General features: G+C 36.8%; 1 protein-coding gene across 1 annotated transcript in view; it reads left to right on the top strand.

Moving 5' to 3' along the window:
- Positions 1 to 23,245, top strand: part of LOC109435273 (transmembrane protein 47) — a 28,891-nt gene extending 5,646 nt beyond the window's left edge. The window contains exons 2-3 of the mRNA XM_074323345.1: positions 10,398 to 10,538; positions 19,857 to 23,245. Of these exons, the coding sequence (XP_074179446.1) occupies positions 10,398 to 10,538; positions 19,857 to 20,035 (320 nt within the window). The 3' untranslated portion in view covers positions 20,036 to 23,245. The remainder of the gene's footprint in view (positions 1 to 10,397; positions 10,539 to 19,856) is intronic.
- The last annotated feature ends 1,370 nt before the right edge of the window (positions 23,246 to 24,615 follow it).

Below are 24,615 nucleotides of genomic sequence, written 5' to 3'. Positions count from 1 at the left end.
TGGGTCAGAAATTCAAATAGGGCATAATGAGAATGGCTTGTCTCTGCTCCAGGATGTCTGGGGCCATAGCGACGGTTACTTGAATGGCTGGGGACTGGACCCTGAGGAACTACAGATCCTCTTCCAAATGGTTTCACTGGGTTTGCCACCTTGATGGGAATAGCTGGGAGGCTGGATTTGGCTGGGACTGGCAGTCTTTCTAGCATGGTGGTCTCAGGATAGTTGGACTTTGTCATGCAGCGTCTCAGCTCCTGCTCCCCACATAAGAACAAAGGACACGGTGAGGCCAAAAGGGAACACTCACGGAGCCACAGGTAGGGGAGTCATACCACTATATTCTTGCTGGCGGCTGGGTTGGAGACACGGGAAGCAGGAGCCACACTGTCCGCAACCTGCCATCCTAACTACAATCCGCGCTTGCCAGCCACCATCTTCTTGCTAGCCCCCATTTTTCTGCCAGCGTAGCCACAGCAGTTATATTAGTGGCCAATGGCTCACTGGTTACAGCTGACGGCCAACTAGCCACAGCTGATGGTCATCCACTCACAGTTGATGGCCATTTACTACCTGAGCCAGCACCTTTCCACGTGAGGCCGAGAGCCTGGAAACTGCACTCCTGTCTCTGTCCCCACAGACTTCTTACAGGATAAGTAGTTTTCTCCAGAGCGAGGATCCTAAGAGAACCAGGCTCTGTGTGAACCAGCCTGGGAAATCACAGAGGAGCCCTATGGCCAGCCCAGATGCCACGGGGGGAGAAGCTTGATGGATCAGCAGCAAGGTCACATTGTGGAAGAACATGGAGGATAGGAGATGCTGTCGGGTCACATTTGCAGCATATAATTTGACCCTGGCGTCTAGCTACAAATCTGCATTCTTTTGTCTCCGGAGAACAAACAACTAAATAGCTTCTTTCCTTAAGAACTTTGATTTTGATTTGATTATATAAATAATGTCTGGCAAGGGCAAAAACTGCCCTCAGCCAACACATGGATTCAGTGATTGGTCACTTGTAATGGGTTACTTTGGATTTGGAATCAAATGAACTCAAGAACCTAACCTGCCCATAAATGGAGAACTTTTTCCTCACTGTATATAACCGTAGGTCATCTTTTACATTCTCAAATGACCAAGGATCAAACTGATTAAGAATCTGGACTGTAATCTGCTACTTCACATCGCATGATAAAATTGTAGCCTTTTTTTAAAAAAAGTTTTGTTACGAGTCTAATGAGATGCTTTGCATGAATACTAAATGTTAAAATTCTAGACAGGAGCCAAGTTTGTAGCGCTAGAAAGGGATTGGAGTTGGAGAGTTGTTTTTTGTTTGCTTTTTGAAAAATAATATAATTCTTTTGATAATTACCCATATATGGAATCGCAGAATTGTAGCACATTTGGAGTAGAAACGGTTTTTTAAACAATCCTGCCTAATCAGATTGATTGCACTGATTAAGAAAAATGAGGAATGGCACAATGTTACTCAATAGAGAGATTACTGTACTTAGCTATAGCATTTGGCTAAGAGTGGGTTTGCCGGGTGGGTTTTCAGAATTCCCTATGGTACTGCAGATAACTATCTGTTGGTGTTTGAAGGATTGTTGAATATTGTCATACATGGAATTTTGGACTATGGTTAAGAACTATACATGATGAAATAGATGTCCATTTTTTATAAGATTATCACCCAAAATTTGATTTCACATAGAATTTAAAGAGTCTTCAAATAGACCCATATATGTTGATAAGTTAATTCAGTTTTAGATGTTTATTATCAAATTTACATTGTTACCATCGCTAGTCCTTAATCAAAACGACTTTTTTCTTTAAGTTTCTCCATAATAGGGTACTTGGAAAGAACTGCTTAATCTTAAGTTGAAAAATAATTCCAAAAGTATGTGGAAGTCAGCCATGTAATTTTCTTAAATGGATTAAGTGAATATAAATTTCACTAGATCAACTTAATTACTGCACTCTGGCTTTGTTTTTGTTTTTTTAAAGCTATATTTGTTTATCAAAAGAGACTGATTTTTCCTTAAGCAGAATTTCTTCCTCACATGTCAAAGACATAGATATTTAAATTGTACCAGTTTTTTCAAAGTATTGGATCATCTCTCTTGAAAGTTAGACAAGGACACCTTTCTAATTGGATCATTTCCCTTGAAAATTAGACAAGGACACCTTTCCTTACCCTTTTTCTGCTCCTGTATTTGTGTGGGATTTTGACACACTAGTAGACCATCAATTTTCTATTCTTTTGTAGTCTTGCCTTTGGCACCAATAATGCCCATTAAAACAATTAAACATCCAACAGAAATGAGGCAAAGAACCAGGAAGATGTATCTAGGAGATCATTTTTCCTCTTACTTGGTGCAGAGACACCCCGTGTCTCTGCCTCTACCAGCTTATTAACTTGTGAGATTTCAAATGATAGTTTAGTGAGCCACATTTTAACATACATCACAAACATTGATTCTTTCTTTTCAAAATACATGTTTATTAGGCAAAAGAAATGTTAAAAAATAGAAGTTGGGACCCCCGAGTCACATATTCTCTATGCATAAAAAGGCACACACACAAAAGAACTCAAATTTCCACCAGAGGGGGTTTTGTTGCTGTCATGCTTTAAGTTCCCTAAACCAAATGTTCATCAAAATGCTGCCATGGTGCTTTGTGAATGCAAACGGCAGTCTATTCCTAACACCACTAGGAGAGAAATGACCCTTCCCCTCTTTCCTATCTTCTGACATGTACCCAAGGAGTTAATTAACTTCACTGAAACATAGTCATTGATTTCCTAGTAGGGAGTAGGCATTTTCCTGGTACAAACTCAGCCAGTTACTCAGTGTGCCAGGCACTGTGCTGCCAGGTGGTGAGAGTAAGGTGGTGAATGAAACAGGTTCTTTTAAACAAATTAATGAAATAATGTAAATGTACAGAGTGCTGTAAAGGAAGAAATACAACTTTGACTTCTGCAGGGGAATAGAAGAAGTCATCTAAAGAACCTTGCTAACGGAACTGGTGGGGGCACGAGCTTGCCAGTTTTATCCCTCCATGTTTACTAAGGGATTGTCTTAATACTGACTGTGGGTGAGTGGCTGTCTTCTCTGATTATTAGGTACCATAAACCCATCACAAAAGTTTTTAGTCTCTTAGAGGAAGGTCTTCCACTCAGTCCTGGCGTGTATTTTCTTCCTGCTTTTCCAAGTAGCCATGTTTTCCAAATTGTAACCTTAGGTTTTTCCCCAAAGAGTGGAGGAATACTGTTCCATGTAACAAACTCATCACAATTTAGAAATTACTATTGGTAAATACCAGTACCCATTAGATAATACTAGGTACCACCAAATGCTAATGAAAGCTTTCTTGTATAGTACATAGTAAGAACCAGCAGTGTCTTACCGTGTACAGTGTCTTTCTTTTTGTCTAAATACTGAAACATGCTTTAATAGCAAAGCTCTTTGCTAAGCACTGTGTTTTATTTGGGAGAAAAAAACACCATATATTATGGTGTTTAGATGATAAATTGCATTTCCACCAGATTTTCTAAAAAACCTGTGAAGCAGCTAAAGTGCCCTTTTATCTATTAAAGAAAAAAGGATGCATGTTCTTTGAACATCAACACAGAATAACTCAAAGGCTTGAACGAAATTGTCATGGATTGAAAATTAGTAACCTGTCTGGCACTTTTGGACAACTGGAATTTTTCAAAAATTTTTTCAAAGTTCATCTGCATTGTGGTCATTAAAGTTGCTGCATTGGTGCTTCTCTGATGTTCCACTTATTTTGTGCAGCACAGCTCACACCGTGTCTCTGGCATTGGTCATTGTATAAAGGACGTAGTTTGCCGTAAATATTTGTGAATTTTGATATGAATTGTTTGAAAAAAGGTGGTTATTTTAATTATTGAAATTAGAATCTGAAATTTTTTCACTGCCTTTGTTTATGTCTATAAATGTTTATATCTCATGGAATAGTGGAAAATTAATGCAACACTGAGGGATTTAGGTCAGAATGCAACTTAGCCAAGAAAACAAAGTTTAACCTCCATCAATAATGGTCTCGGTTTCCCACTTCTTTTGCCACACATAGACTAACTTTAAAAAGTTAAGTGTATCATTTGATACCTCTGGAAATATTTCGGCTGTTAGGTCTATAGTTACCTTCCTTTTACACAAAATAACCACCATTTTGGTTCATTCTTCATATATGAGGATGTGGCCTTACTCTTCAAACTCAGAAGTATGAACCATTAATCTCCAAGTAGATTTTTAAATTATATCTGATGGATGTAATTAAATACCATAATTTCTGACAATGAGCTGGTAGGGAAAAAGACATGGTCTTCAGTGAAGAGATAGATATCTTGGGGAGTGCAGGTTTGAAATGTTATTCTGTAACTGAGTCTTTTTTTCCCTTAAATATAAACCATCCCAATATTTCCAATTCCTGATGATAAAATGGAATTAGCAGTACTGAGTACACTTTGAGTTCTCACCAGTATAACTAAAATACATTTAAATGTTTTGCTAAAAATATGTCCTGTAAGTGAATAAAGGCATTTAGAAGAACTGAATGTTTGCTGGGGGTGAGTGAAATGATCAAGTTCATGTGGGTGAATTAGGGAGAACTTGTGGATGACTTGTGAAGTGGTGTCAAGATGATAGGTTAAATAGTGAATAATTTTGATTGCAGTCATGGGTATCATTTTGGTTCATATAATTTTCTTTTGGAGAATTCATAGGTGAAAGTATAAGTAGTGCCTGTCTGGCAAATGTGAATGTGATTATAAAAGTTACTAAAAATCAATATTTTAATCTGTTGAGAATTACAGAAAAGTGAGAATCATGCGTTAAAACAGAATACATTTAGGGAAATAGTACCCCACCCAAACTGTGGGAGTTGAATTTGTAAGGTGAAAAATCTGTTTCTTCATTGCTTTCTAATTATATCAAATTTCCTAGAAGAAGTGGCAGTTGTGTGCTTAGGGATTTACATACAGTAGAAGTAATCTCAGTGTATAAACAATACCTATAGAAATAAATCAGTGTTTGACAAGTTAAAGGTTTTGAAATGAGGTGGATAGAGGAAAACTTTAGGTACTGGTATAGAACATTGAGTTTGGCTCAAAAGTGGAAAATGTACCATCATTAAGATTTTGCCTTTCATGAAAATCGGAAGTCAGTTTTGACCATGAATTCCCTAAGGGAATGTGAATTCTCCAATTTAGCAGTTATAATGTAGCCCATAGGATTTTCATAATGCAGTGGCAATTTCAAAACAGTCTCATGTTAGACAGTAAGGTAAGTCAGCACAATTCTGCAGAATACTAAAGCATTTATAGACATTGGAAACTGGCTCCAGCTAATAAAAATACCTTGAAAGAGGATTTCAATATAGTTCCTGAGTTGCATATTAATAATGTTGGACTTGGTGTTATTATGGGGTGGGAGTGTGTGCTAATCTAAATTTCTTCCTTTTCCCCTTTTAGTTCTTCTGGCTGGCCTAGGAATTAAATTGACACGAGACAGATTAACCGTAGAAAAATAACCAAATGTATTACATATGTACCTACGGGAGTTCCATAAGAATACATGGCTGGGGGACACATAGGGCAATTGAGGCTTATATGCCATTGTGAATAAGGAGAAAGGGGACTAGTGGTTGGACTTCAAAAGGCAGAAAGCAATTCACATGGCGATGGAAAAGCAAATGTTTGATAAATAGGTGTTTGCTGGGCCATCTCTAACAATGAGTGGACTTTGATCAAAGGGGCCTTACTAGGTTCCTCCCTGTCTACCACACTTAGTTCATATTAAACTGCCATTAGCTAGGATGACAGCTCTCTTCCTCGAGCAGGTCTTCTAACTAAATTCTTTTAGGCAGTTAGGGAGCAGGTCAACGTTTCCTGAGTCTTTTCTTTCACCAAAAAGGAATATTTTGGGGTGGCAAGCTCTGCCCCCCCCCCCCATTATCTCTCTCTCTCTCTCTCTCTCTCTTTTCTGTTAGAGAAAGCACAGAGAAATAGTGGAGAAACAGACACTTATCTCGAACCTTGGTTTCCATTAGGTGCAGTTGCAATGCCTCCAGTGTGTCACTGTGTCAATTTTGCCAAAATACTCGTAAGTGTACCCTGACATATACTGTGACAGCCTCATTTCCTGTTTGATTTCCAGATCTCAAACATTCCTCTCAGCCTGTTTGAGCCCTCACCGGTTTATGGACCAAGGATGTACATTGCTTCCTCAAAACTGATTATCCCCTTATTCTTAGGTTTAGAAACCATACTCAGATTTCATCTCAGCTGGCCTGACATTGAACAATGACCAGCTTTAATTGTGCAGAGCAATGCAATTTGTAAAACAGCACCATGGCCGTTGATGTTCTGCAGAGCTGGTTCCTGTTCATTGCTCCACTACAGTATCAGTATATCATTTATAGAAATGTGTAAAACTAATGCAGAGTAATAAATCTCTAAGGATTTTTAACACTTCATCTGACTAAATACTGTGAGGGCTATAAAATTAGGGAACTAAGATTGATACAGAAATTGACCAATGATGAGAACTTTGATGATTTTTTTTTTTAAGAAATGGGGCTGAAAATTGATAATTCTGTGACATTTTAATTTGTTTTGCAAGTATTTGTGGCATGCAAACCTTCTTAATAGACAAACTTGGTGTAGAGACAAGTTTTCTGGTGATTTATTATTACTGTAAAATTGCCCAAGTTCAATAGTATATAACAAAATATTATATATATATATATATATATATATATTCTTCCCAAGTCTACATTTGGTACTTTATAAAAGTATTTTTCATTTTTTTAAAAATATTCTCCATATTCTAGTCTTGTTCAGTAAGAGGGTATCAGGCTGATCTACTAGTCTCTGACTCTCGCCCACCATAAGGCAAGCCCTAGCGTAATATTTGGATGACGAATTTGAGCTGTCTACTGAAACAGACATGATACCACAAGCGTGTTCTCAGCTCCAAAACGCATAGTGCTGAATCTTGAAAAGTGCCCAGGGCTTCCTTTACTATGGTAGCCATCATAGCGAACCACTTTTTCAGCTTCCTGATTGATGTTCAACGGGTCGGCGAGTTAAAGCTTTGGTCCTGGGCAGCCTGCCTGAGTGAACCATTCCAAATGGATATAATGACAACAGTCCCCAAACTTGGCACCCTCTACCAGAGATAAAGCCTCAGGACTTCAGTTTGAGCCCTTGCCTCTGGCCAGGACGTGGCAGACATAGCCCAATTCTAGTCTCTCTTGGAAAATAAAATGGCTTTTCTGTTTGAGCAGGCATATCTATGGTTGTGGACCAAAGGGAAGGGAAAGGTAGCAATATCACAACAGTGGTGATGCTGGCAACATGCCTTGTTGACTTTCTGTCTAGAGCGACTCTTTCTTAGCCACACTCTCAGCACTAAAAGTAAATACAGGACATTTAGAGGAGAATCAGAACTGATTGTTTCATTTACATTTTAGAACTATTTCCTGTGCTATGAGAGGTTCCCTTCCTAATTAGGTTCTGGTCCCTTTTAAGAACTGTCATTCTCCTGATGGTTTCTAGTGCATTTTACTGGCTTTCCATATGAAATAAAGTATTATTATTGTAAGGAAGTTCAACATGATGTGAGATTAGGATTTTTTGTTGTTGCATTTTTCTGCTAAATTGCATAAGCATCACTTTTGTACGCCTTTATTACTCGTTTATCAAATGGACTGAATTCATTATGAATTTATCATTGTCTGAGAGGCTTTTACCTAGAAAAAAAGTTGAATTTTTAAAGTGGTTCATAAAGTCTAGACCAGGGGTCAGCATACTATACCCAGAGGGTCATAACCTGCCCACCACCTGTTTTTGTAGATAAAGTTTTATTGGAACATAGCCCTGCTCATTCATTTACATATTTTCTATGGTTATTTTCACACTACATGGTGGAGCTGAGTAGTTGTAACAGAGACCATGACCCACAACGCCGAAAATATTTCCTATCTGGCCCTTTATAGATATTTTGGCAGTTTTTTTGTGTGGTTTTTTTTTTTCTATCTTAGTCTATCTTTATACAATGCGAATAAATATGTGTAGTTTAGCTATTCAAGGATAAGAAAGTGATCAAAATTAATTCCTGGTTTATTTGGGGTTGAAAGTAGAAATAATCACTTGTGGCATTTTACGCATACTATGCTATATGAAAGAGCTTACCAGAAAAAAGCCATTTATTGTACTTTTAACGTATTGTTTTAAATGAGTAAACATTTAGTTGTATCTTTAGACAAAATAAATACTTTAAAAAATCTTATTTAAAATAATTTATAAGAAGATGCTAAAAGTACTAATCATTTTATAAAACTAATAGTACAACTAGAAAGTATTCAGCATAGGCCCTCTTAAAGTCTCCAGGAACTGGATGGAAGGAAGGATGGGTGGATGGATAGATGGATTTTATTTTTCTTTGTACCCCAAACACTGATATAATGAAAATTCGATTTATTATTAAGAAATTTCAACTTACAACTTTTCAGAAGTGTTTCTGTTCTGTTAAAGTACAGTATAATTGTGCTGTATGTAAACTTTTCCAAAGAAACTTACAGACTTCCAAGTGTAAGGATTATTCTTTTGTTTTGTTTTTTGTTTTTTTTATTCAAAGCTACATGCAGTTATCGAATAAAAAGACATAGTATGGCCATCCTTTTAAACTCTAGTTGAAAGCCAGATGTACTTTTGTTTGAAGTTATATAGCTGTTACAAATAGATAGCATAAAAATACTCTCGACTTTCTTGTGATTCATCTTTATATTTTAAGAAATGTGGATTTGGTCTGTTTTCCCCTTTGTTTGTTTGTTTCCTGAATGCAGTGTGAGTTCTAGTTCAGCACCAGTTCTATACAAAATTTATTAGGAGGAGAGACTATGGAAGAGGACCTTTGAGGCAGGGGTATACAAATATAAATAAAAGAAGAAAATAGAAGGTATTGTACTGGTAGGTTCCGCCACTCATCCCTTATCCTACAGTGGCAAAGAGTGCACTTTAGAAGGTTTCTGGAGAGATAATTCAGCACACAGCATCAAAATATCATGAGTTCTTGACTGTGGATAGACTGCATTGCAGTTTAACCATGGATTAAAGTCTTATTTTCATTTCCTGCACATACATTAAAGGGAGGGCCAGAAGAGGCAGCCTGGGATTTAAGAATGTTTTCACCAGTATCATTTTCTGTGATGCTTCCTAAGCAGGATAGTGCTTTCATATATTCACTTTGCTTCTTCTGAGAGAACATTCTACTCTTCTTACAGAATGAAAAATGGGCCCGTTTTCTGTCATACTATTTCTACATCTTTATATGAAATGACAAACCCATTTCAATGAGGTTTATGTTTCACTCAGGGCATGTACAGAGGCCTGCACATAGTAAGTAGTCAACATATGCTTACTGTTTCTGTGTATAAATGAAGAAAGAGGTCGAGCAGCCATTTAGAGTCTGTTCTGGCTCCCTGGGAATACTTAATTTCAGAAACCATCCCTGTGGTACTAAATACAATAGTAGTAAGATTAGAATGAAATGAAAGAGTAGGAAAAACAACAAATCCTTCTGATAGTAATTTGCTGGGGAGTTGTTTTAGTGAGGGGGAGGAGGGAAGAAAGGCAAATAAAAACGTTTTGTGGGTTTTTTTTTGTGCAGAGAAGGAAGGCTTTCCAAGAAAGGGCATCGATTTAAAACACTAAAAGAATGTACTACTGACACGGAATAGCATGGATGAATATCGGAGACATAAAAGCCAGGCACAAAATAAATATCACAGACTTAAAAATAACCAGACACAAAAGAGTTCATACCATTGATAGGCAGTTTAAAACAAGAAAGTGAATCCATGGTGATAGGTGTCCATCAGTAGCCTCGGTGGGAGGGTAATTATTGACTGGGGAGGGACACGAGGGAGCCACCTGTGTGATGGAAATGTTCTAGATCTTCATCTGGATTTTAATTACATGAGTGTATACCTATATGTTAAAATCCATCAAGTTCTCTACTTTCTGTAGTTAAGATTTGTGAACCTTGTGGCTGTGGCTCACGAGAAAATTAAATAATAATAAAATAAGTCACGGAGGGGGCACACAATTGAGCATGAATGTTTATAATAGAGTCCTTGAAAGAAAAGCATGGAAAACCCATGGTCTAAAAGCTGCTGAGCTTAACTTAGGAAACTTTTCTAAATAAGGACATTTATAGTCATTTTTGTTGCAAAACATTTCAAATCCCAAAGGATGCTTAGCATGCAGTAAGTTCACATCTACTTAGCTGCAGCAAGATGAAGGCTGCTGAGCAGAGTTCCGTTGATTCCTTGAGGACTTACTGCTTAAAAGCAATGTCTTTCTTTTTTCTTTCCAGATTGGCAGATTGCTACGCTGTCTTTACTCTTGGGCGGCGCAGCCATCATTCTCATTGCATTCCTGGTGGGTTTGATTTCTATCTGCGTGGGATCTCGGAGGCGCTTCTACAGACCTGTTGCTGTCATGCTTTTTGCAGCAGGTGAATAATATATTCATTACTTTCACATCGGTATTAAAGTTGCATGAACCTTGCTACCATCCTCCCTTCTCACGCGAGGCAGTATGTGGTTGCTGCATTACATACAAATGGAGAGACATTTATTGTATTTTAAGGTAAATTGGCTAATGGTTTATCATATGATCACTTTTTAGTATGTGAAGCATTTCACAGAGCACAGTGGCAATTTCTAAACTTCCAAAACATGAATAAATAATAGTTCTTGACAGAGTGGTTGACTTAAGAATAACAGCAGTTTATTCCCCCTCCTACCGCCCCCCCCCCCTTACTGCCCACTTGGTGATCTTAAGGCAACATTTTTTCTTACGTGGAACAAAAAATGTTCCAATATATGTACCCTTAAAGATATGAATCTGTTTTGGACATAAACATGGTTATACTGAAAAATCTTAATATATAACTTAAACCATCAGACAGTTGAATGGTTTGAAGTCAATGGCATAATAATTAACAACCATTTTATGAAGTACAGCTTGGATTAAAATAGCAACCAAGGTAAAATGGAGGTTTTATTAAAAGGGAGCTATTTAGAAAAGGGGCTTATAAGACTAAAAGCCCAGCACATTATTTTTTGCGTGTTTTAATTTTCGTTTATAAGAATAGCCTTGAATGTATTGTTCCTTTTGACTCCAACTGAAATATTCTTGTGGTGCCTTCAATTTACCCTGTCAGTCATTTCTGATTTCAAGACTGCAAAATAAGCCCCTGTGACTGTCAATAATGAAGACACTGACAGAACCATCTAGGCTGTTAGATGGATTTTTTTTTTAAGCTGTTTAGAGATGGGCCTCCGTGAAATTTCTCAGGATTTGAAGGGTAATTTGAGCTTAAACTATATCAGAAAGTGTTCTACTGCCCCCTGCTGTTTGTGTTCATCTTCTCCCGATGAAGACTGGTCAGAATGTAGGTCTCATCAAAATGAAGGTCCAAGGGCTGAAGGAATCTGGAAGTACATCTAATTCAGATCTCTTACCTGACTAACTCAAAATCACATAGTGGTGCATTCACTACTGACTCCCTCACTCATTCATTCAACTGTCTATTGGGTTATTACCAACTTATAGAGTAGAAAACACCATTACAGAAAATATTTCAACGTCTTAGGCAGTGGCCATAATATCAATATTTTGTTGTTCTCGTGAGTAATAACTGTGGAAGTTCCCAGTTTTTTTTTTCTTAAAAAGTTCTGTACATTTTTCCAAGTGTAGCAAAGTTTGTGAAACTAAGTACTGGTTGTAACAGAAAACGGAACTGTAAATGAACATAAGTTAAAGGTAATACATTTGGTCAAAATGAAGATTTTGATTGAGTTCTAACTACCACAAATATCAGTCAATTAAAAAATAATGAAAGGAATCCCTATAGCAATATTCATACGTGTTAATCTACTCCCTGAGACCTAAAATGAGCATTATTTCTGCTACATTTTAAAAATGTACATGTGCTGAGATTTAATTTGACTCATTCTCTTTTAACACTGTGCACGTGGAAGCGTTTTTGAAATAACCATTAGTTTAGTGTTCACTGTGCCTATAAGCAAGGTAAAACTTTCTGGTTATTTGAAACATGTTACGAGAAGGTTTCTCCCATCTGCAAAAGCCATTAATGAGTCGCCCATAGCCGGTTTCTGGAGAAGATATTCATTACACACAATAATGCATTATTGATTTGGGCCTAAGATTAACAAAGTTGGAAAACCTGCGTACTTGAAACAATCCTAGCTAAAATCATGGTTGTTTATTTTGGTTGCTTCTTAGTAAACAAACATTCTAATGGTTGGCTTGTCTCACTTGTAATTCAGCTTAGTGGTTCTTTGTAAATGTATATTTAGGGCTATTTCCCCTTTTTATTCATTGTGGTGTGCTTGAAAATGGTCTGCATTTTTCTCCTTGTCTCAAAATATTTTCTTCAAATAATATCAGCCTTACCTTGGTGTTCACACACACATAGAGAATGATATCTATCACAACAAAGAAATACTCTTTCTTCTGAAACATGAAGCACATAAAAGAAAAACAAACATAGCGCTGCTACTTGGAAACATCTCTGCACAGGACTACATATTAATTCAGTACCATATACTGTGCCTGGTACTCTGACGCACTCATGAAACAGCTGAATGAATGATGGAAGGATGACGAATGTGGCTTATGATTTGCTAGGGAAAAAGAGGCATATAAACAACTAGCAAGCTGTAATTCAGTTTTATGTAAACCATTTCTCTCTTTGCAAGCTATGAAGCAGCAAGTTGCATGTGACGACAAAGCTAAGACCAAAACAGCTCAAAAGAAGTAATAATTACGTATAAAAGTGATTTTTTTCATTTATTCATGTTTTCATTCATTTCACAAATACATGTTGGGCTCCTATAGTATGTAACCATACTTGGTTCGGTAATATATTCTAAGGGTTTATACTAAAAGCTGATGATTAAGTCTCAGAAAGACAGCCAAACAGATTTGAAAGGTTTTTTATCTTCTCTTTATTTCTCTGAGATCTTTAATTTAGGGTGGGCTTGTTTCCTGCTCGAATAGTTGCTAGAAGAGCTAAGCACTAGCCATCACTACAGCCCTTCTGAAACATTGTTCCATGTTGCAGAACTCTTATTACTCACTGGTCCTAGAAGTCTAGACTTCAGAATAAGACGTTATCTATAATAATAATGTTGATAATAATAATTAACTGAGCTCCTGCCATGTGGCACACTGCTAGGCACTTAGCATTACTCTATCTCTGATATATAACAATCTTAAGATTAGGTGTTTCTCTTCCCCATATTATCAGTGAAGAAATAGGTTCTGAAAGATTGAGTAATTCCCCAGGATTATCTAACTAGTAAGATGCAGAGCCAAGGTTTCAATTCAGGGCATCTGTCTGACTTGAAAATCCAAGTGAGGATTCACGAGTCATCTTTACTTGGGTACGTGTAGCATGTAGATAAACAAATGTAGAATCAGCATTGACTTTTGAATTCAGCTGCCAGCTGTGTGCTGCAGTTGAAGTCCGTCCTGTAAATCTAGTTACTCCATCTCTTGGGAACAACACCAGAAAGAAGTCTGCAACTTGAGATGTCATAAAGACCACAGGCTGAACAGTGGCGCATCAGTGAACCATAACACATCATGAAAGCTGTGCACGTTTCCATTAGAGTTGACCACAGCATACTTCTTACTGTGTGACTGACAGCAGTAGATACAATACATGATGAGATTTCTGATAACTGGCATCTAGTTCTTACTTAAGACTTGGTGGGTGAAGTCAGAGGGGTTGACTCGTTCTGGGCCCTCTTGTTTTATTGTCTGGCTTTGCAGATCTTTGTATGCCCCACTGGGACTTCGGAGGATTGCTTTCTTTTTTTCCCAAGGACTTTAATACAAATTGCAGAAAATTCCCAGTCTTTTGTAATTTATATGTTAAATAACAGAATGCCCACTAACTTTATGATTCGTGATGTTTCCTTTCTGTTATATGTGCAGAAAGTCTCCTGTAAATGCATGTTTATTGTGGCATGATGGTTTTTTCAGGTTCCTGCAACTGCTTTCCATCTCTGAGCTATCTCTGATTAGAGGCTTGTGTTTTCAAAGTCCTCCTCACCATCGTGTAACACAGTGACATGGCTGGAGGTTTATTGTGAGTCTAGATTTTGACAGAAAAATCAGAGTCCAGCTTAAATTTCAAACTCAAGGAGTTCTATTCACAGATCTTTGTCAATATCACACTATCCTTTGGCTAGAACAATTTAAGAACAATTTATAGTGTCACTGCCAATAATTAATTTCCTATGCACTACTACATTTAGTAGTTATAAGATTAAATTTTAAAAAGGAAAGAAATTGATAACTTCATATTAACCCTTCATAGGCAGATGTTTTTATTCTCCAAATTATTGTTTCCCGTATGTACATGCTAAGTCCTGTCAGTTTTCTCTTTAAATTGTCTTCTGAGTCTGTAGCTTTTTTTCATCCTCCATCATTATTGCCTTAGCTGAGGACACAACAACTCTCATCAACTGGATCATCTCAGCCCCCAAATTTGAACCTCCCCTACTTTGTTTTATTTTTCTGTGATAGCATCTGACTTAAAGTGACTAGGTGACTCCTTCCTTTCCCTTTTCTCGAATGCAGTTATTCAGTTTTTCTTTTGTAGTCTTTTTTACATTCCCCGATCTTTCTTTCCCACCGATATCACTTTAATCAACAGTGCAGACAGGTACCTGTGCTCGGACTAACCTCCTAGGGGCCTGTCTCTCTCCAGTCTCATCCCCGGTTAGTCTGTCTTGCACACAAACACATGAAGTGTAGTTATGAAATACAGATCTGTTCTTGTCTCTTGTCCCGTTGGTTTCCCCAGAGGCAGAATCTAAGACAAAGAATCAAGTGCAAGTACTTCATCTGGGAAGTAAAAGAAGGGATATGGAAAGTGAGACAGAGAAGGGAAGGCAGCCAATAGACAGTACATTATCAAACCGGTTGTTGCCGTAAGGAGCTGGAGGTTAATCTTACTGAGAAAAAAATCTAGAAACCAGTGTAGAACACACACCTCAGAGGCATCTCACTGGAAGGATTGGGGAACAGGGTATTTATAAACCAAACTCGGAGGATCGTGGGTAAGGGCTATTGGAGATGATGGGGAGATAGCAGTGTTAATTTCCCAGAACACCAGGCCTGTCCTGCAGTCAGGCAAGGTAGCTTAAGTAGCCAGAGGAGAAATCAGGCTGACATATACTGGAGTGATGAGGATGAGCAGATAGGGACAGAGCACCAACCGCATCTACAATTAAAATAACCTCTGAGATGTCTTCCTGTAGAACCCAGTCTATTATTTTTCTGATACACTAAGCCTTTTGTAGTCTGAACCAGTCATCTCCATGTGCATGTACCCTTCATTCCACCCGTGTGAATTTTATTTTCTATAGCCACACCCTCTTCTACCTCTCAGCTGCATATAAACGGCTTCTTCCTAGAGGTCTTTTCATTCCTGACTTCTGACCAAGTCCTGTCTACCTTCAAGAACCGGTTCAAATGTTGCTTCCTCTCTGAAGCCCTCCCTCCTTTCTCCAGGCAGATGTGGTGCTTGGAATATCATTAGAGCTCAGTAAACGTGTGATGAATGGATTATAAGTGAACATACCTCTACTGCGACTGTTGAACCTATTCATTTGCCATTATCTGTGTGTCTGTCTCCACAGTGTATGAAATAATCAAAGGGCAAGAGCCATACCCTATCTGTCTTATCCACTTCCCCCAAAACACAGTGGGCATCCAATAAATGTTTGTTGAAATATTGAAATATCCCCTTAGGAGAACATACTGAATATTTCAATATTGAATACTATGAATATTTCAGTATTGAAAACATTGAAAAATATGCCCTTAGAGAAAACTAGCAATAACACAGGAATTCATACCTCTAAGTTCTTCTCATGCTTCTATCCACACAATTTCATGGTTGATAGTTTTGTTGCGTTTTTTTTTTTTGGTTTGTTTTGTTTTGGTTTGTTTTGTTTTGTTTTTAAGTGGGGAGGGAGATTAAAATGAACCTCAGATACCCTTCAAATTCTCAAATGCTACCCAACTTCACATTTGTTGTCCCTGAGGTAGAGCGTAGGCACAGTCGGTGCCTATTATGTTTCATTGATTGGTGGTAAAGTATCCGGTGTTTTCTTGAGTTCTGAACCCTTTAGGTTTGTTTGTTTGGTTGGTTTTTGTTGCCTTTGTAGCATCTGCAAAAGGCAAGGCAGCATTTTTACTTGCATCTATGGATTTTATTGAATGGAGAAAATTATTTGCAAATGCAGGATTATATTTTTTTCTCAATTTTGCTATTACATGCATTTTTCTCAGTGGTTTCAAAGAGAGTAAAATAATTCCGAGGCATAAAGCATTTTAGGGTAATTTTCATCTGCCTACAAGCTCAGTAAACTTTTATCTCTAAGAAGGCTGCTCAGGAGAGTATGCCAGTGGAGCCTAACAGAGTTGTATTTCCACTACAGGGAAATTAAGTCATTATATTAGACCATGGAGGCCAAATAGTTGCTAAATAAAACACATTGAAATGAATATTAAAAGCTGTCTAGCTAAACACCTCACTCTGGGGACTGGCTGAGTCATGAAAGAGCAGTATAATCCTTCTAGAATATAATTCAGATCAGTTATTACTTCCCTGCTCTAACTCCACTAGCAGCTGCCCATCACACTTAGAATAAAATCCAGACCCTTGGCCATGGTTCCCTGAATGCCCCCACCCCCACCCCCACCCCCGTTGTCTTTCCCATCTCATGCCCCTCCCTTCCTTGCTCTCTGTCTGGCAACCAGAGTCCTTTCTGATGCTCCACAGCACCCAGATTGCTCATTCCCCACTATATTGACCTGCACCCCTCACTTCATTCAGGTCTGTGCTCTCATGACTCCTCCCAGAGAGTCGTCCTCCAGCTCTATCTGAAAGAGCACCCTACGTGCCTCTGTCTCTTATTTTTCTTATACTTTTTTTTTAAAAAATCAAGGAATATTGGGGAACCGTACGTTTCTCCAGGGCCCATCAGCTCCAAGTCGTCCTTCAATCTAGTTGTGGAGGTTGCAGCTCAGCTCCAAGTACAGTTGCCATTTTCAGTCTTTAGTTGCAGGGTGCGCAGCCCACCATCCCATGTGGGAATTGGACCAGCAACTTTGTTGTTAAGAGCTAGTGCTCTAACCAACTGAGCCATTCGGCCGCCCCTCTAGCAGCTCAGGGGCAGCTGAGTCTTCAGTCTAGTTGTGGAGGGAGTAGCTCACTGGCCCGTGTGGGAATCGAACCGGCAACACTGTTGTTAAGAGCTCGCGTTCCAACCAACTGAGCCATCCTGCCACCGTGTCTCTTACTTTCTTGCTTTCTTATATTTTCATGTCTCTTAGCAATACCTACCACATTCTGTATTTATTTACAATGGGCTGCCTACCCATGAGGGTAGCACTTTTGCTACCAGTGCCTTAAACTGTATCACTTTAGAAACCTTTAGATATTTATTGAATGAATTTGTTGAATGAGTGAGTGCATGGATTAGTATTCCTAATTCACATTCATATTTCAGTCCTATCCTGCCAGGATCAGTCATGATTTGACTAGTGAAACCTTAAAGAGAAATGGCTTTTTTTTCCCTTTTCACTTAGTAGCTTTGGATTTTTTTTTTCCTTTTGTAGCTCATGGTTGATAGTAATTGACTTTTTATTAGTTTTAAGACATTTAAAATTTAAAACATGAAAGAACCCTTTCACAAAGGCACAGAGCCAGCTGACATTTTTTTTAAATTAATACACATTTAGCACTTGCTGGCTCGGAATAGCTGAAGTGCGGGTTATATAATATGCTGTTAGTTGTCCTAACGACGACTTAAAACTTTTTCTGAGATTTTAAAACTGTAAAAAGGGTTCTATTTTTGGTGTAGAAGTATGGTGGGCTAGTGCTGGCCCAGAGAGTGTTGAATTGCATGGCAAAAAAGGTTAGAATTCTGGTATCAGGTTCCAGAAAGGCCACTCGAACCCCTAGTCAGAGCCTCATAGAAAGTAATTATTTTGAGGAATCACACCTTCGTGGATTTTCTGTAATTGGTCAGTTTTATGCCATAGATAGATGACTGCTATATAGACTTTCTAGGAATATTCATCATATTGGTAATAGTGACCTTTTTACAGGTACTGACAGTAGATGAGAATAGATTTTAAAGCACAAAATTCCAGTTTAATTAAGCACACTATCCATCCTATTGTTCTTTTAAAAAATGTAACAAACTGTATCTTTTTAAATTTATTTTATCAAAGTTTATTCTCGTCTCCTACTCCTTAATTCACATTTTTGTTGTACTTTTGGAATTTATAGCATATGTAAGATGAGGTAAATAATCACTTTAAGCAAAAATGTACTTTATAAATCAGGGGTTGGCAAACATGTTTTATGAAGGGCCAGACAGTAAATATTTAAGGCTGTGTGGGCCACCTGGTTTCTGTTAGAGCTACTCAACTGCCATTGTAATATGGACAGTAAATAAATTAATGAGCCTAGCTGTGTCCCAGTAAAACTTTTTTTTTTTTCCCCAAAAACAAACAGACCAGATTTGGTAGTTTGCCAAACCCTGTCACATAATATTGTACCCCAAATCTTTCGGGGAGAAGATTGTCTCTTTCATATGGTAGAGAATGAGGCAAATGCACCCCATAAATTCTAGTTAAATTGACTTAAATAAAATAGAAATGATACAATAGTTGATTCAATCGGAAGTTATGATTTTGAATGGAAGACATCATCTCGTGTAATCCGGTGTCTCCCATATAAAAATATCCACAGGATAAACACCACCTTATTTAGATGTTTTTAAAAACCTCCTTCCTGATTAATTGGCTTGTTCTTTTTTATTATGTATGACTCATCACATTTCCCCTTTAGCCCTGACTGTGAACTAAGATTTAACTAAGAACTAAGAGCTAAATGCTGGGCTCTATTGTGGTGGCCGTTATTAGCTTAGGTTTTCCAGTACCATTAGTTCTCCTGCCTTCATCGACTTCATTCTTTTTTCAAAGTGAGTGAGGAATAAATATATAAATGTCATCTATTTTTTCTAATAGAGTATTATTGGGTGTGACTTATTGACAAAGATAACTTTTGAGCCCCTTTTTGAAGGTTAGAGGTATGGACTGGATGAGAGGAAAAGAATGAAAATAGTTTTTGATCAATAATATAAGTAAAGACATCAAAGTAGGACTTGCAGGAATGTGGGCTGAATTAGATGATATTAAGAAACAACAACAAAAATATGTTTTGAAAACTGATTGACCAGTTTTATCAGTACAAATGAATTCGAATTCCTCAATTCCTTAAGAGCATAAATAAATAATAAGGGTTTTAGCTGGTATTTGGGGTCACTGTTCTTGGGGAGCTATTTACAGATATTGTATAGTGGAACAGCTTGGCTTAATTAGTACTACTTGCCGTAATAGTGATAATTAATATATGTGTTTGTAGCGTGAGAATCACTGCTTTGTATGCTCATAAATTACTGTATTGCACTAATTTTGTCAAAGACTATAATAGTGATTTACTAATTAATAGAGTAATTTTTGCTATATTGTGAAATTGTGTTAAAGAAAAATTGTTAATATTTTAAAGTATATACCATCTAGAATAAGCAGTACTTCAAATGTTTTTGCTTTTATGTTCAGTTGGTTAAAAAGTAATTCTCATACATACGTGTATTTTATATGTTATTTCCTGTAAATACATTCTTCTAATTTTGATTTGCTTTTCTTTCAGTTGTTTTACAGGTTTGCAGCCTGGTCCTTTACCCAATCAAGTTCATTGAAACTGTGAGCTTGAAAATTTACCATGAGTTCAATTGGGGTTATGGCCTGGCGTGGGGTGCGACTATATTCTCATTTGGGGGTGCCATCCTTTATTGCCTGAATCCTAAGAACTACGAAGACTACTACTAGAACCAGTAGTCTAGAATTGGGGAAAAAACAAACAAAAATCCCATCCAGCAAGGATTGCGTCTGCATCTTTTCTAACTCACTGTTTTCTAAAACATTTGTGGAGCATCAAGCAGTTTGCTCGTTTGATTTAATATCTTTTGCCTTTTGGCTGTCAACATCATAACCAGCTTTCACATCCATTTTAGGGACCTGTACAAATTAAGAGAGCTGATTAGACATAGGTAAATGCTGCAAACTTCCAATATGTTCACGTCATTTTTCTTGACAAGTGAAGGGTCTATATGACAGCAGACATTGTGAGACTAGTTGGAATGAGAAATGCCTCAATCTCCTATTGCCTGCAGGGGAGCAGCTGGCATAAGCAACACTTAGAAGTTCATTGACGCTGACAAGGATTCCACTGTTAGGGCCCCTATCACCTGCCTTTCCCACCCAATGACTATATTGGCCATTGGTTATTTGCTTGAGTGAGCTCTTGAAAAGTGAACTGCCCGTCAGTATCTAATGGGAGTTCTGAATGTAACTAGTTAATGGTACATAGTCCACCTTCAAGAGTACTCTTTTTAATGGGAGGTTATGCTTTGGCAGTCAGCGTATCCCTGGGAAGGGAGTCAAGACTTAGAGACATGTGCTTTTCATTACAGTGGTTAGAAATTGTGCCTCAGCCATATTTAGTATGAGAAAAATTGGGAGTCTCTACTTTCCCTGGGGCGACTAGAAAGAAATATGCATGAGTTGCTTTTGTCCTAAGTACCCTTAAATCATTTACCTAACATTACAGCAAATAATTGTGCATATATAACAAGCTTAAATATTTTTATAGAAGATGGACCATTATAAATGGCAATAAGTTGTTCCCTAGCCCCACATTTGCATTTGCCTGTTACACATAAAATTAATATTTGCTCTAGTGAAGTGATTTGAACACTAACCTTGTACACGTTTGTTAAGAGGCTTAGATCGGTATTCACACTTATTTACCGTACAAAAGTACATATACCTTAAAGCTTTTGCTCTATGTTCTCTGCTGTTTCACTGGAAAGTTTTAATAGATTTGTATAAGAAGAAAAATTGAAATGGTGTTGATCTGAAAATTCATGATTCTCCTGTAAGCACTGTAGTTCAAAAGAGTAGCAATTAGGATGATCGCTTTGTTTAAAATTCATTAAAATAAGAAGGCTGAAGGCTGCTTTTTTTTCAAGTATTTTAAATGTCTTTATTAAAAAGTAAATGAATAGCGATAGATTTATATGAATGTCTAAATGTTTCAGTAGAGGAGTAGAATTCATTTGGTTATCACCTGGTCCTCTGAGTTTACTAATGGGCTAACTGATTTGTGTACACAATTATGACGGATTTATGTTAAGGGAATCATTTGTTGACTGTTCAAATGGAAGGAAATATCAATAATAGGGAATAAGTTTGCAACTAATCTCACACTGCAAACTTGTTAACCCTGTTTAATATACAAATTTGGATAGTTTAATTATAAACATATTTTTATATCAAATATACAGTTCTAATATAAAAGTTATAAATAATTATTTTTGTTAACAAAGACACTACAACAGTATGTCCTGGTTTTGGCCCTCTTGCAGAAAGAAGCATTGGAAAAATCATTTAAAACATACCGATGTTGTGTTGTATTGCAAAGTCTGTTAAGAGCAGGACCACATCAACAGTATTTAATAATTTGCTTTACCTCCCAAAGCAGAGTTCTGCTTTCAGCTTGTCTTAAGAACTGTTGCCAAAACAACAGAAAAAAAAACAACTATTTTTTATTCAAATACTTAAAAAAACTCTTGTGACTTTTCTATAGAATCTCAAATTAAATATGGAGAACCAGGCTTATTATTTTATCAATAACAGACAAAAGTGATTAAATACATCTTAGAGAGAAACCTTTATAAAAGTATATGATTCTATGTAGTATCGTAAGAAACTAGGAGTGGAAATTATCCAGAAAGATGTTAGTATTGTAGAATCTTTGGAAGCAATTTCCTTGAGAAATAACATAGTAAAATCTGGGCCAGACTGTCTAAAGTTAATTACATATTAGAGCAGCGTGAGAAATACGATATTTGTTGGAAAGGAATTTCAGCTACTAAACACACTCTATTGTGAGAGAATCTCTTTATTCCTGAATAATGGAAGAACAGTACTTGGTGCTGACATCAATGGGCACTTTTCTTAGTCCTAGTAGAGGATGCAGTGTGCTGTTAGACCAATATCACATCTCAAGTCTTACCAAGTTTTCATTCTCTGTCGATAGGACAAGCTGGAAAGTGACAGAATATGGTATCGGCTAAGGCACACATATTTGCAGTTTAATGAAAAGTAGATTTCTTAAAAGAGCTTTTTTCCCCTTCCCAGTGAAGAGCCCTATGCTATATTTCTACCATCAATAATGTTTGCAAGTGTTTCATTACTAACAAGCTCAGTACAACATGAGTTGTTGCTCATCTGAAATACGGTTTTGTCTATCAGAATAAACACAAGTGAATTTGTCACCTACATTAACATTTTGTCTTTGCAGCTTTAGCTTTGTTTGATGTTTTCTTACAAGCAAAACTGTTAACTATAAACCCATTGTTTATCTTAGAGAGAGAGATACACATATACTGTATAGCAGAAAGTACACAGCAGGGCTAGTTATTCGGATTTCTTGCACAACTATTTAGCTTTTTGTAAGTTCAACATAAATTTTAAAGACAAATAGAGAGACCTATGTGTTTGAAATATAAATGATATATATGGATTAGCATGTACTTGTATATTATTAAACATGCAATGAACTGACTGGTAAGTGACGTCTAATTGTATGGCTAGCAATGTAATTTATTCAGACTGTATTTTTGTACAGATCAGCGCACACTAACCTATGCCTCTGTGTCCTCTTCAATGCCTAAAACTGTGCCTAGAAATTTCATCTGTCTTAAAAAATAAAATATACTTCATGCTGTTTATGCTATTAGTTTCTCTACTGCTGTTCTATATTTATTGTTTTTAAATATATGACATGTTTAATACTACTTAAATACGAATTCATGGTATTCTGGTTATTTTTGCTAACAGCCCTCTGGGGGAAACCTGTTTATCACTCCAGTGGTTTTTGAGTTTGCGGTTTCATGATCAGTTTTTCATTTTATGATTTTTGTAGACATGAAGTTATCTATGTGGAAAAAATAAAAATAAAAGTGGTTTCACTGATGTGGTTTGACTTTGTGTCTTCTCTACTGTGTAGACCCTTTAACAGGTTTCTAAATTACATATCCTCAGTTCACTTTCTCCTTTATAATATATATTATTTAGAAAACACAGCTTAAAATGACATGGTCATTTTGTGTAAATTTTTTTTTTAACTTTTATTTCAAATTCTCTCCCAAGATCCTTTTTACCCTCTGCAGCTGAGTTATAAGAACAGTGAAAGAAATAATATTAAATGTCTTTTTTAAACTTTCTGTTTTAAAATGCACAGGAAGGAGATACAGTGTAAGCTAACATTTTTTCCTACTCTAATCACACTAGAAACAGGAGTAGCGAAAGGGTTTGTACTCTGTTTTGGTTTTTGTTTAGTTTTTAGTGTTTGCCAGATATGTTAACGCTGTCTTTCCTACATTTCTGTTTTTTAATTAGAGAGGGACTCTAAATTTTCAGTACACGTGTGCATGTGTGTATGTGAAGAAATTCATAAAATTCAAGTCAGAATTTCCCATCACCCTTGGTGAATATAAAATGGTGAGTATACTTGCAAAGAAATTTAAATTAGACAATAAGATTCACTTGTATGATTGTCAGAAAATTTTCTTGAAGTTATAAATCCATATATAATTGAGGAAATTTTCTTCTTGATAAAATCAGTGAATATAAAATACATTTTTGTCATCAAGATACCCTTCATGTCTCATACACCCTCAAATTTTGAGAGGCTCACAGTATATTTTTCTGCTAAAAATATTGTAAATGCTGTGCAGGCATATGATACATTTAATATCAAACTTTCAAAAGTATGCATATTTAACCATTGTAAATTCTAACATTTTTGCAAATTTTCTATCATTTTGGAAAATTTCCTTTTCAATGGCCTTATTCTAATGTGATGGAGTAGCATTCGTTTGATGTATTATATTTTTAGTATAAAGTACTTTCAGTTTTTACACAGAATTCTCATGAGCAGAACACCTTTACAAACATGTCCTGCCTGGTAATTATCCATGACGCATTTTCTCTGAATGGAAGACATGGAGACATAACTTCACTAGGGTTTGACAGGCAAAATCCTTTGCCCTCAGAGATTGCATTGTGAACATGAAACAGGAAGGCAATTTCAATTTGCTTTGCCATAATGGCCTCATAGCCTGTTAGTTTGTTTTATTAGGTCAGGCCCATAGCATGTCAACACAATGTTCCATTTTGATGGTTTTTAAGTCATTTTGGTTAGAAAATAAATTGGTAGTAAAATTATTTTGTACTCTCTAGAATAATCCACTGAATACCTGGGTTTCTAGTTTATCAAATTTTCATGTTATGACATGTTAATCTCTTTTAAGTGCAACCTTAAATAAGATAAAAAGCAAATG

This window comes from Rhinolophus sinicus, chromosome X (assembly GCF_036562045.2).
Source record: "Rhinolophus sinicus isolate RSC01 chromosome X, ASM3656204v1, whole genome shotgun sequence".
NCBI lineage: Eukaryota > Metazoa > Chordata > Mammalia > Chiroptera > Rhinolophidae > Rhinolophus > Rhinolophus sinicus.
Note: the sequence above shows the minus strand (reverse complement) of the source record. Positions and strands in the feature narration are given on the sequence as shown.